Source organism: Antrostomus carolinensis, unplaced genomic scaffold (assembly GCF_000700745.2).
Source record: "Antrostomus carolinensis isolate BGI_N321 unplaced genomic scaffold, ASM70074v2 scaffold12535, whole genome shotgun sequence".
Taxonomy (NCBI): Eukaryota; Metazoa; Chordata; class Aves; order Caprimulgiformes; family Caprimulgidae; genus Antrostomus; species Antrostomus carolinensis.
In genome coordinates, this window is record NW_010314402.1 from 34,278 (window position 1) to 49,000 (window position 14,723).

A 14,723-nucleotide genomic window follows, 5' to 3' on the forward strand; every position below is an offset into this window, starting at 1 on the left:
AAAATCAACTGCTCCATGTTGGTTTCAGGATGGAAAATACTTACTTTCCTCCTGCATTCGTGCTAAAATTTGCACATCTGTAACATCATTTAGCTTGTAATTAGACCCAATAGAGTCTTCGTCCATCTCCGATGCACTTAATTCACTGTCCAGAGAGGACTGTGGACTCAGCGGAGGATTTCTATCTGCTGAACTTTTAAGATGACCTACAGAAAGAAAATAAAGTAATAGGAAATGTTAAAAAAAACCCCAACCCACAAAAGAAAAGGCAAAAAAGCAAGCTGTATTTCCTGTCCTACTAAAAGAACCACCAATCTGAAAACATCTTGGCTAAGGCATTGAGTCTGACAGACCATTCGAAACATCTGATTGCAAACTTAGGCTGGAAATATAATTTACACAATCAGAGGTTAGCTGCTGCCTTCTAAAAATGAGCAGCATCATAGAATCATTATAATGGTGGAAAAACAAATTAATGACATATAATCTGGTCTACCTGTACCAAGTTTCAACTGCTATGAAGTTTGCACAGCTCTTACAGAAAAGAGCACAGTGTACCTGTTCCATTTGTGCTTTCATTCTCATCTCTGCATGTAACCTTCTAAGATATAAGTTTGACTATCTTTTTTTGTAATAAGGACTTGTTGATCCAATTAATGTTGATTCCATTTGGAATGCTTAAAATACAGTTTATCTGAAAATACTCCCTGTTCTATACATACACCTTTGCTAAACTATAACATAACAGAAAAACTTGTCCTGTTTGCTGCCTTCTGGCTGGCACTCCATTGCCAGTTCCATTTCAACTCTCTGTTCTGCAGGCAGATACCACACTGTAGCACACAATGCAGAGCAGAGCTACATAGATTAAAACAAAACCTGGGTAATGGCTCTGATGAATATATTGCAGTGCAGGCTTCTCTTTACAAGTCCACAGCAAACTACAGATGGTTCGATTGTCAACACAATATTGTTTTCATCTTCCCTGCAAGCTAACTTCAGTTAAAGTATATATAATAATCCAACATTCTGACTTCACAGTAGATATATGTTCCAGACATCAATTTTTCCAACGCAAAGAAAGTGTCTATGGTGCAGAATAAAGGCAGCAAACATTGCCAGAAGTTAGTGTTTACACTGACGACTGTAAAGCCTCACTGAATGCCTTTTAATTAAAATATACACTTCTTCCTTAGATTACATTGTTCACATCTCTGAGGCACACTGCATACTAAATGTTTCAGTTAATAAGCAATAGGGTAGTTGCAAAGACTTCACAACTACAAACACCTAACCACCTTCTAAGTAACTTTCATTCCAGTCAATTACAGGGCCAATTCTAGAAGCCACTTACCTATGTTAGGACTCCACAGGACTAACCCTACCTGTTTTGATCTAACTGCTAATATACATCAGTGATTTTAGGGACATGGACATCCAGAGAAAATATTTTATATGTATCTCATGCCAGAATGTCTGTAAAAAGCCTTTCCTAAAGAGCTTAAATACTGCACAATGCAAACATCCTACAACATAGACATCCAGAGAAAATGTTTTATATGTATCTCATACCAGAAAGTCTGTAAAAAAGCCTTTCCTAAAAAGCTTAAATACTGCACAATGCAAACATCCTACAAAAGACTGATGGGTTTTTGGTGTCTTTCTTACTCTCGTTCAATGCAAATATAATCTATTTGAGCACATGTTTATGAAAGGAACAGGAGGAAGAAGAAAGGGAGAGACCAGTCACTCTCATACACACTTACCTGAGGTACCAGGAGGTATGAGCTGTTTCATTAAAGCAGATTTCACTGGTGTTGAGGAGGGAGAATTGAAACCACTGCTGTAGGGGCTACTAGTATTTGGACTATAGGAGCTCGCGTAACTGACCGCACTGAAAGGGCTGCTGTACAAACTCTGTCTCTTGAGAGCTGTATGAAGGAGGAAGAAAGCAACAAATTATAACTGAAGGAACAAATGAAAAATTAATACAATGCTAAATGGTATCTTCAGTGTGATTTAATTACTATACAATTCAAGAAGAACATTTCAGTCACTGGGACGTTTTTCAACTGATTTCTTCTCCTAGATACAACCACACCATGGAAGGAGTGGGAGAAGAGGGCAAACAAGATCGTGACAGATATTTTCCTTGTAAAAATCAGATCCAAGATCACTACAACTGATCTCTTCAAGATATTCAATGTAGGTATTTGGAAGGAGGAGGGAAGCAACTCAAAAGACAGTAGTAGGTGAGTGATGCTGACATACATCCTATGCACAATTACATACAAACCAGAGCGCACCATGAAGTCTAGTTCTTCAGAATTAAAAGACTTATCTACATCACACAATATTTCAACAGTGACCCCAAGACTGGCACCACAGAGCTAAGCAATACCATCCACAAAATTTCCCAAAGCATACACTAAAATGAAAAGCCATTAAGCATGGCAGATGCTTCTGTTTATATTTCTGGGTACCACAAGCCTATAGGGCACAATAAAGCAAACTGACTGCAGGATTATTCCCTTCTGTATACTGCCGGTTCTAATGCTTTGGGATTTCTATGTTCATGGGCTTCAACTCCATATAAAATATAAAACCTAAAACTGGGTACTTTCCTCTTCTATTTATTGTAAGTATTTCAACACTAAAGTATTTTCAGTATGATATTGCAATTCCCTAGTTGTCGGGTGTAGGGTGTGTAGTTACTTAAATGACTATTTTGTTCGGAAATTTACGTTTTGTTTTAATCTAACAGAAAATGGAAATTCAATGGGGGAAGTGGAAACCAAAGGAAATTGGGTCACTTTTTGGTAAAATTAGTTGCTGAACATAGTTTATGGCAAGCAGAATTGCATTTTAATAAAGAACCAATTAAATTGCAAAATATTAAACCGAAAGCCAGAGACGCAAACTTTATGATATGTAAATCTAGATTAGATTAAGGTGCAGCTCACCTCGCTGCTAGAAACTAAATTCTGTTTAAGGCATGACAGTATTGAAACTATGTGTATATATATTATAAACTCACATAAATAGGCCTGGCAAATGTATGGCAAGACACTCAAGTGGTTCTGGCGGGGGTGGGGCGGGGGGAAGGCAGAAATCAAGCTATTCAAAGAATATTGTTTGACATTTCTGTTACTGAAAAAGGGCTTGAATTAGTGCAGTAATAATTAGGCTACTGATAGCAGTGGACAAAAAAAAATAAAAGAAAGGGATTGAACTCTAATTTGTTTACTAAAAATCCTTTTATTCAGTGTAAGATTTTTTTTGTTGTTGTTTTGACATTGTAAGAAGCCAAAAGAGACTCTAGTTACATGAAATGCTGCTCCCAGCAGCAAAGTCTGCTTCAGCTCCTCCTCCCACCCAATTTTGCTCTTGGTCACTACCTCCTCAGTTGTTCAGTACAAGCAGTGGTGGCACTGCACTATTATCCAGCCTACTAAAGTGGATTTAGGTTAAAAACATCTAGAGTATTTTAACTGATTGCATCAGTAAATTAGTTTTCAGTAGTGCACAAAAAACTATGTCATCCAAGCAAATGGATGGCAGAATGCAACACAGAGGCAGAAGCAGCAGCTATTAAAGTCCTTAAATTGCACCTCGTGTAAAGATCCTTTCTGAAGTCTAAACCAGTCAACAGTGGCTTAATTAGAATGAAAAGACAGTTATAGAAGATGGAAAGTTTCTATTCCAGCCTTACTGCAAGTCTTAAATGATATGCACTAATTTCAGCAATTAGTGAATTCAACAAATTCTAGCAAGTGTTCTTGAGGTACTTCCAGTTTATTTTGAAAGCATCAGAAGGGAAATATCCATTTTATTAGACAGCTCAGTTAACAAAACCAGTAATTAAAAGACGGTTGTATTCTAGTTGACTCTGATGAGACAACTCCTTTGATGGCAAGTTCTTCTGGCATTCACATAGGAACCCCAAAGCATTGATTACAACAATCTTTCTTCTCATGCCAGAAAAAAAATTACTTTTCATCTCTTGCCGAAAATGACAGTAAAAAAACCCCTTAAAATATAAGTCTGCACAACAGTTCTTTATTTCATACTTATTAGAGACAGGTATTTTAAAATATTAACCACAAATTAGAAAACAATTGTACTGCTGTATAACCTTCAAAACAGGTTCTTTGTACACATCCACAACGATACAAAGTATTTTATTACACACACAGATTTCTTTAGATGAAATAACTTTTGTTACATATAAAAAGTATGCTCTGGTACATGATGACACTTTATTTCAGCCTAGCTAATGTGAAGGTCTACCTTCCTTAGCACTGCATTTTTCAAACCAATTCCTGAAGTTTTTCCAACATGGATTTCTGTAACTTAGGAAGACAGAACTATTTTTACAACAGCTAGAGACATGTCTTTATTAGGAGTGTTAGACTACATTAATAAGACAGATAACTCATTTTAATATTAAAATGATACTATATTAGATGAAACATAAGCTTACAAAAGATTACACATCAGCTTTCAAAACACGAGAGGGGAGGGATAATGATCAACATTTTTATTTTAACACAAATTTTCTTTTATAACATTCAGAAATAGTATGCAGCGTCTAATTCATTTTAGTTAACATTTGGTTAAATTGGTCTTGAGTCTCTGCTCTGGGAAATAGGAACACAAGACCCTGAGTGCAGAAAACTCATGCTTAGGTGGTTCAGAAGATCCACTGTATGCATCAGGTGCATTTTTTCCAAATATCAGAGACCTGATACTTATTTTTGTTACAATTAAGTGACAAATTTATTCTAGCCATCCCCCTAGTAATTCAAAACAATCATTAGTGAAGTCTATCGCTGAGACCAAAGTTAGCTAAGTAACAGTTGCTTTTGAACAAGTTCACTCAATGCTTAACTGAAAAGCTGCACTCACCATGGAAAATATGACAGTCACACAGTTCTCCTACTATTAGCTATACTGATCACGCATTTGATTTCAAATATTTAAATAAAAAAGCTGCCTCAGTAAAAACTGCAATATGAGCAAAGTTACTTTACCTAATTCTGTGCAACTATGCCTTAAGAAAACATCTCTTCCAGAAATTCTTACGCCCAGTATTTCTCTGTTCCTGCAGCTGCTTTCTTAATGTGCTCTACCCCTGTACGATTTTAGACCACCATGTGGTGGAAGCCATGGTTTCCAGTCAACATGAAACGCACTCCTGCAATTTACACCAGGGACTTGAGGCACGGCTAAGAGAGGTCTTTGCACCAGAATATACCTAAGGTATAAGGTTCCCTATAGTCTGAATATGCTTCCAACACTCAGCAGGACTTGCTTTGCAATTGTAAAACTGAACTAACTAGTGACAAGGCACTGCACATCCTGTGTCCTAAGTAACTGCCCACAGTAGCATGGAGCTGAAAGCTGCTCTTCCCTCCTTTATTATCACACAATGGAAAAGATTACCTTATAAGAAGGAAGAGGAAAATGTGGAATACAAAAGTGCATTTGAGACTGAGAAATATTAAAAAGATATTAGATTAGAAAGACATAACAACAGGAACTGACAAAAGATAAAAGAGTCTAGGAGAAAGAAACATCAACAAGGATTCAGGAGAGAAAGTAACAGTAGTGTGAAAAGCCTTATCCACAGAGACAGGAACTGAAATTGATAATCTATTACTAGTTACTGGTTCAGTAAGTGATGGGTCCACCAGGTACAAATGCTAAGTAAAATACAAGTCTCAAAATATTTCCGAAGTTGTGGGGTAGGAAACACACAGATGGTTACAAGCAGCACTACTTGTCTTCTCCAGCGGAACTTCCTGTTACCCTCTATCTGTAAGGAGGTTGGTTGCTCTAAAGGACAACTTTCTTTTTTGTTACAAATTCATTTTTCCGTACAATCTGTTCCAACTAGCAGTATTAATGCCCATCTCTTCTACCATTCATATTTTCCCCTATTAGTACTATAGATGAATTATGGTATTCTTGAAAGTATCACTGCTAGAGGCGGATTCTCAGGTCTATGGCAGGAGGGGGAATTAAAATTGCCTAGACATATGATTTGAATGATCAAACTTTGTTCCTTTCATTGGGAAGCTTCCTGCCACTCTGCTTCAACCATGACTGAATTTTTAAAGATACCCTAAGGGTAACAGAATTTGTGGTACTTCTGGCAGATTTCTGCTCAGTTATGAAAATACATTAAAACATGAACAGAATTGTTCATGCTTAACCTAACTGCTATCCACTCCTAAATACTCAGCAGCATTCAAATTGACAAACTTTTATCATAATTCATAAATCCCTGTGGTCTGGGTACTTTTCATTGTTTAGAATTTCAGTCTTTGCCTGTAGCAAGCTATATATCATGTCAGATGTTCAGTTAACAGACATTCCATTAACAATGTTCAGTTAATAGACATTTGTCAAGGCAGCATACACAAAGAACAGGAAAGATAGGAAGATCAAAGGTGGCTCATACTGAAGGCACCATTATGCCCACAATTTTTATAAGAATAAGAAATTGACTATTCATGTGATCTACCAGCAATGTTCTCAAATTTTGTTAAGAACAATATTAGTACAAATCAGAATAAAGAATTAATTACTCTCAGAAAAGAACACAAGGAGGGGAAAAAAGTTACAGTCAAATAAACTCATCACAGAGCTTATGAATAACCATGTGAAGGAGCTAGGAGTTGGGAATACTCCTGGAACTGTGTGTTCACATATTCTTAGCTCAAGTCCAGCCATTCTGCTAATTACTGGGGATAACAGTTAAAAAAAAATAAAAGATAGGTCACATGTAGCTGCAAAAAGATGGAAATACAGGGAGACAATAGCTACTAAAAGCAAGAAAGTTGTCTCAGCATTTTTTTTTTTTTAAACAAAAATAGGCACTAATAAAGAAATTAAAATAAAGCAAGAAATCAGATGGACAGAGAATTCTAATCAGACCTTCAGCATTTTGCTGCTGGTTTGACATCAAAAAGGCTGGGAATTAAAGGGTGGAGAATGTAGGTTGTCATCCTCACAGGGCCAAACACACAGTCCTTCTCAAGTTTTGAATACAACCAACTAATTTGGATCAAGGAAGAATCATAAACTCTGATTTTTTTTAATCTGACTATGATGAGACTTTAAGTTACCAGGTATGGGAGGAACAGAAATCAGTATTACCTCCCAAAAGTATTCAAGAACTTCAGCCTCCATTTCCCTATATGAAATAAAACAGCTCATCTAGTAGAAAACTAAGTTCCATGTTAACATACTGACAAGCACCTAACAATTATGATAGTTTAATACTGGCTTCTATTTTAAAATAAGACAAGAAAACCTCCAAGTTAAGGACATCTTTTTCCTCCTGAAAATTTCTGACCAAATTGTAACTATGCAGGCAGTATAAAACTCTGAAATCATGACTCATGGTCTGACGCTTCCTTTCATTTTATTCATACGGTCTCAAAAATGAGTAGAATGAATTACTGTCTGCAAACCATAATGAAAACTTCAGACAGAAGTAACTGCTGGATGTCACCCTCTTCTCTCACAACTGTCTAGCAGCTAATTCTGACTGTTTCAGAATAAAAACAAACAACCAAGTGGTGTAGGTGCAGGAACTTACCTGACATTGTCTGTTCCAGCCTGTGGATCAGTGACTTTTTAGCACATTCAACGTCAGGACTTGGGTAATCCAATACCTGCCTGCACCAAACTAATGGACTGACACATTTTTGCACTGGAGTCAGTTTCTTCTTTGGGGACGTATATAACCTGAAAAGGAGAGGGGAAAAAAAAAAAAAATCTATGAAGACAGACAAAATGAGCATAAGAGGAGGCATGCAGCAAACTACCACATACTATTAATAGGAAGAAATTCTTCACTATGAGGGTGGTCAGACACTGGAACAGGTTGCCCAAGGAAGTTGTGGATGCCCCCTCCCTGTTAGTGCTGAAGGCCGGGTTGGATGAGGCTTTGAGCAGCCTGGTCTAGTGGAAGGTGTCCCTGCTGATGGCAGGGGGGTTGGAAATAGATGATCTTTAAGGTGCCTTCCAACCCAAACCATTCTATGATTCTATGCTATTTCTATTTTTATACTGTATATATAGTACAATCCCAAAATATAAAGAAAGCCCAAGTTTTACCTTTAACTATTTTCAATATAGTATAACACTGATAACGTATGGCTACCTAAGGAATTCTGGCAAGAAGTAATGCCTGTATTGCCGATAGGTCAGAAAAAAAAAAAAAAGTCTTCACTTTTCAGACACGTCATGTATATGGATAATTTCACTATGCCAAATAAATGTAAAAATCAGGATTAATATTTTCAGATTTGAGTAACATTCACCTGAAAGAAGGAAATAAAACATTATGCAACATGCAACTTGTTTTCCTAAACACAAAGATATAGCAAGTGATAAGCATGTTAACAGTCAAGGAACAGTGCTGAAGTGAACAGCACACATCTACTATTTCAGTAGCCTTGAACAATAAACACTTTATCTTTACTTATAATTTGTATCCTAGCACCTCATTCTTTCGTTTTCCTTTGAGCACAGAACAAAGGGACTATCTCTGTCCTAAGGGATATGCAGTCAAGAATTAAAAACAAGGAACAAGAGATAATGCACATAGCAGAGTAGAGAGAAACAACGAGATCACATTGTTCTGCAGGACATGCTGCTGCCTTTGCCCGTCAGCATCTCCATTCATTTATTTTAATATCAGCATTCCATGACTGAAGAAAGAAGTACTCCAGTTTAAAAGCTCTAGAAATTTAGCTGAAATCTCTCCTCCCTCAACAAACAGATTAAAAGAAAAGTCATAACCAATCACACATTCAATTTAAGCCTTATCTTTGTACTAGAATCAAACTTGGAAACGTGCTTTAGCAAAAGACAATAGTGAACTGCAAGATCTATGGCTCTAACTAGAGCTTATTCATATGCAGAAATGGTTAAATTAGTGTTTCTTCTAAGAGTACAGGCAGACTTCATACTCCAAGTGAATACAGTAGTATGCCACACACTAACTTAGGACCATCTGACAGCCTCATCAGCCATGCTTCCAAATGAAACAGCAAAAATTCTTGTTTCCTTTATGCTAATGACATAAGCAACACAGAAGTTATTTCCCACAGAGCTGTTATGAGATTAGCTGATCCTTCCTCTCTAATTGTAGAACTTGAACTGTTTGCTTTATAAACAGTTTTATTTTTTTATTTTTATTTTTTAATTACTAACCTTAAGGTCACTTCATACAAAAGCTACCCAAGAAACAAGCTTATAAAACCACCATGAGTATCCCCTGGTCTTCCCTCATAAATGCTGAAATTAAAAAGCTCTGTTTGCAAATGCAGGAGAGAGGATTTTTACTAGCTGCCAGGTTCTCAAGCAAAAATTAAGCTGTTTGTAACAATGCAAAAAGCCACTGCCACATACTACGGTCCATATGGCTTGTGCTCTGGCCAGTATAATGCTGGTCATTAAAATTGATTTTGCAGAAATCCTTACAGGCACTCTACCCACAGGAAACGCTAAGAGCCCATCACGTATTTACAGCCCTGAAGGTCCTTGGAAAGCATAAGAATCACTCAATTCTTACAGTTCTGTGTAAAAAATTACACAAATTGCTGTACTTTCTGTGATTAACTACATATAGTTAAAAGTAACATTTACCAGTTCTCTAACACTTAGAATTTACTGGCTTTTTAGCATTTAATTGCCTGTACTCTTTTCTGCCTAAGGTATGTTTACACAACACAGAAGTGTCAAAGGCAGAAAAGCCAATTTTTGTGCTGTTACAGGCTAGTCTCACTCCTAGCTCTCTGGACAGCTGACATGCCTTGCTGTGTTTGAGAAGTTCCATGCACATCTGAAGTGTTTACAGTAATACCCAGGATAACAGGCAAGAAACTAAAGTGCACGTCCTCTTTGAAAGACATACAAAAGGGATATCTTCAACAAACTTACAAGAGTAATCAAAATGGCACCTGGTATTTTAAGCTCCAACACGTTATTTTCTGCGATTTCCAACTGTTGCCTTTGTTTCACAAGGAGTTTATTTACTGAAGCAATCCACGCTCACACACACACCCCCTACTTTTCCACCCCCCTTTCTAACCAATCATATATTGCAGATCCTCTCACCTCTTTGCAGTCAACTGCTTTTCCTTTAACAGCCTTTTTTTCCACATCTTACATTTCAAGAAAAGACAGAACTTGAATATACTTATATTTTGTGTAACTCCACTACCTCATGATGAACATGTGCATCAATACAGTACAAAACTACTCTTTCAGGTCAGTTTCTCACATATCAAACAATTACAAAGTTTCATTATTTCAAAGCAGTGATTTTAATTTCCCATCTGACAAAGAACAGCCAACATCAAGTTTTGAAACTGACTTAATTCTACTTGTTTTGCCTAATTTTGGATTAAAAATAAGACCAAAGGCAAGGCTAAGAATCAGAGTGATGGTTTTATTACTTCTTCCCCTCCTTCCAACAGTAGGAAGGGAAAAAGAACAGAAAGGAGATTACAAAGCATGTACAAAGAACTTCATACAGCTAAGTGTTCTTTGTCAAACAACTTTCAACCCAGAAGATACAGGTCCTCCTGAGCTGAAGAGCTTTCCAGAAGAAATTCGATCCCATTTGTACCTGTTAATGCATTCTACAGCAATGCAACAGCACTGACTGGCAGTACAGCAGCTTCAAGATTTAAGATTACCAGTATGACCTCATATATCTTGTAAACACTACTAAATCACTTTCTGAAACAGGAAGCTGGAAACGGTTGAGGAAGCTGACAGCTTACAGTTACCACCCCTACTACAAATGTTAACACACTAGAAACATACACTCCAATTTCTTCACAAAAGAGTAAAGACTCTACAATTCAGTGACACAAGATCAAGTAAAAGAAAACAGTATATAAAGAGAAGCCCAGGAGCTTCGATCTATTTTGAAACAGCATTAAGAAGCCCAGACACTATGACCCTGCTGCAGACAGCAATACTCCCTTCCTTCAGCTGTCACTAGTCAGCTACGGCACAGCAGCACCAATCTGAAGGTGAAAGCAGCCAGGGGCTCTACCAAATAGTTCCAGGAAGATGCAGCACAAAAAGGGCAGAGCTTTTGCAGAGAGTCCTGCCATTACAAGCTCGTAGGACAACATTAGCCAAATGGGGCAAGCTGTAGCACGCTGCCCTGGGACACAGCTGAGTCGGAAAAGGCTTTAAGAAAGAGGACACAACACTGAGGTAGGAATGGAATATCTGCATAAGGATTACCTCACCTGAGAAACACCTCACAGTGTATTAAAATACAAGAGGCTAGTTGCCACAGGCGTGAAAACAGAAGCCAAGATTCTAATCAGGAAGAAAGGAAGAGTCTTTTTGTATTAAAATCTTTTTACTGCTCAGTATAAGAGTGAGGGGAAAACATGCAGATGAAGTCACAGATCTGAATTAGAAAGAAGATGGCAAGTGGAAGGAACTTGAGTTAGAGCTTGTTTATTTTAGCTACATTAAGCAAAAACTGGCAGGTACAATAGAGGCAATGAAACAAGAGAGTGGACAAAACGTTGCACGCAAAAGCAGGATGGAGAAGGCAACCTAAAGAGAATATGTGAAGAAAATACAGAAATCTAGGGCCAGATCAGTAAGAAATTCCCCTAAAATACAGGCAGAAATGCCACAACAAAAAGCTACTAAAGATAAATAAATCAGGAGACAACAACACTGGACAGTCTTGGAAATAGACCATTTAGAACACAGTGTCAATCTAAACTCTTTCAGATCAATCTAGAACTTCCAGAAGATCCTATTTGAAGCAATTTAAATAAGTCAAATTTTAAGATGGATTTTGAATTAACAGCTACAGGTAAATATCTGAAGAGAGTCTGTTTGTAAAGAAAAAAAATAACGCAAAACCTAAGTGACATCCCTGCACATATCTGGCCCACAGATTTCCTCTTCCATCCTCCCCCACCTCTGCAAAGTTCCTACCCTGCAGTTGTAACTGACTGAGACACACTGCTCAGCCTGTGCTAATTCCTTGGTGGACTTAACTGAATGCTTCTAGTTCCGAGATGCATGAGCTACAGCAAAACTCCAGACCTCTCAAAATAAGGAGGTGAATACTACAAAATTGCTTTGACAACTTCATTAAATCATCACATTAAAATAGCACTTCTCAGCTACATGATGTGATGTTCAAGTACAATTGGGAGGATTCAGAGACGTTGCAAAATACAACGGGAAACATAATTACCTTTCTGTCACCAACAATTAGAGATAGTTAGCTGTGCTCTGGCTAGTTGCTCAAAATTATAGCCATTATCCATTTCCTCATCTCTAAAGAACATGTTGCTGTCTGAAAGGGGTGTTGCAGAATGGGAAAAGGAGCCTTCAAAAGCTTGGAAGACTCCTCTCCCCCAAAACTGTCACACAAACTGTGCAACTGTGCACTGTTTGAGAAGCTTTTCAGAAGGAATTTGTTAGAACATATATGCTCCAACGTGGTATTGTTGATACTTACATGGAATAAAGAAAAGCTGAGAAGTTCTATGTGCTATCACATGTGTTCCAAAATATAAGTCTGCTTAATTACTGGGCTTGAAAGCTCTACCAACACCTACAAAAAGAAGAAATGTGAATCATGCCTAAACAAGACATGATTACGAGGTAAATTTCAGGAATACCATTAAGACAGTAAAGGAAATTTATATCAAAACTTTCACAATATCAAACATTTAAAAGTCACAAGTATCACACAAGAAATTAGAAATGGAAAAACATTTTTCCTACAGTCCTACCTGTTTCAAAACAAACAAATTTCTGAAAGACATTAGTAAAATGGAGTATTATTAGATCTTTTACCAGCTGTTTCATTTGACCAACTGGTAACCTCTCCAAATCCTTAGTTCTCTCACATGCTTCTTTCCAAGTTATCTTCCTAGTTTGAGAAGCCATTATCTGAATTTGGCTAAAAAACCAGCTTTAAATCAGACTGACATTTAATCTGCCACAAAATGAAAAGCATCAATTTCTCTTTCACTTAGGTCACAGGACAGGAATTGATCAGAACCTGACCAGTTTCCAAGACGCCTAAGCCACTTTAATACAATGCCATTTTAGCAGCTGAAGAGGAAAGGCTGCAATGTGATTTCAGCAATGAGAGGTCACTCAGGTGCAGCTCTGTTCTAAAACACTCACCCTACACTTTTCTAGCTCACTATGGCAAACTTTAGGGTTCCAAAACAAAGTTAGTGCTCAAAGGATGTGAAGCAATATGAGCTGAAAGACAATCATTACAGATGACAATCATGTTTTCATCCTCTGTATCTCAAAACCAGCCACTTAACCAACTAATTGGAATGGATGACTAGAACGGAAGTGTAGACTATTAAAAATAGGTGCCAATTTAATAGAAATAGCTGCTGAATGAGCACATGGATAATAAGAAATAGGAAAACTACTTGCTTTCCATTTTAACTAAACAGGATACCAAACCAATATGAAGTCTTCAAAACCACTAAAAATATTACTTCGAACTATCAACAACCCGCCAGTAATTTAACTTTAAAAACACAATAACTGCCTTTTGTTTGTAAATGAAGTCAGTCAGCTGTCAGCTATTTCAGCCCTACCAAGGAGACTTCAGATTGCAGTGATATGAAAACATTGATAAGTGCTACCTTTATAGCACTATCATTTAAAGAGGATGCAACTGTTCTGAAGTCTGCTGAGCAACTGAATGCACAAAACTGACACACAGCAAGCTCTATTCTCTTTTCTGCATGTAATGCACATACATTTTGAAGAAAAAGCACTGTATGCTTTCCTTACATTTAAAGGAAAGCTCCTCAAAGTTTAGGTAAGTGACTGTGCAACAAGTTACAGCAAAGCAGGTTACAGTGGATTCACAGCACATTAACTAATCTACAGTAATTGCCCACGTGTGCACACTTATCCTGCAATAAACTCGGGACTGCCCACTTTTAGAAAGAAACATAGCAAGCCACCTTGCGTACTGTTACCAAGTTGTCTCCCGTGTGCTACACACCCACACCCAACCTGACCCAGCAAGTCAGGCAAGGAGCTGTACACCTCATCCTGCCTCTCTGAACATTTCTCCACTCTGGTCCACCTTCCTGCCCTTTTGTCTTTTTAATTAATTAAAAAAAGACCTGTTCAGATTGAAATTTGAAAAAAAATGAAGTTTGATGCAATCTGGTTCAAGAACAGCTAAATAGGAACAGCTATAGAATAGATTACCAAAGTCACTCATAACTTCCTGAGGAAGTAATTAACAGGCCTAAAACAAAGCCTCCATGGGGCTAGGTACAACTCAGTACTATGTGCATATGTACCTACTTGCAACCTTCAGTACTCTATAAGGAAGAAAGTTTCAGCATATTAAACAGAACTCAGAAGCATATGGCAAAGAAACTCAATCTAAATTCACTGAAACATTTTTAGCAATTTACCATATGATTTGAAGATTGTCTCAGGTGCTAAACTGTTTAAAAACTAAAACATACCTGGATCTAACTAACCACAGCAAAGAAAAACAAACAAGCAAAAATATAAACAGTCCCAAAGTTAACTAATACTGTAATGCAGTTTTAACAGCCAATGCCACTCCTAAAGCAGTAGTATCAAAGTTCTTTTCAATTGTTAGTAATTCAGGTTAGTTCTGCCTTTTTCTTTCATTTTTCACTTGACAC

The 14,723-nt window shown here is 37.3% G+C and overlaps 1 protein-coding gene across 1 annotated transcript in view; it reads right to left on the reverse strand.

Annotated features, from left to right (window-relative positions):
* The window catches only part of SLAIN2 (SLAIN motif family member 2), a 25,241-nt gene extending 17,489 nt beyond the window's left edge, over nucleotides 1-7,752 (reverse strand). Inside the window, exons 1-3 of the mRNA XM_010167636.1 lie at nucleotides 7,610-7,752; nucleotides 1,767-1,931; nucleotides 45-206 (exon numbers count right to left, since the gene is read on the reverse strand). Of these exons, the coding sequence (XP_010165938.1) occupies nucleotides 45-206; nucleotides 1,767-1,931; nucleotides 7,610-7,616 (334 nt within the window). The 5' untranslated portion in view covers nucleotides 7,617-7,752. The remainder of the gene's footprint in view (nucleotides 1-44; nucleotides 207-1,766; nucleotides 1,932-7,609) is intronic.
* Between the last annotated feature and the right edge of the window lie 6,971 nt (nucleotides 7,753-14,723).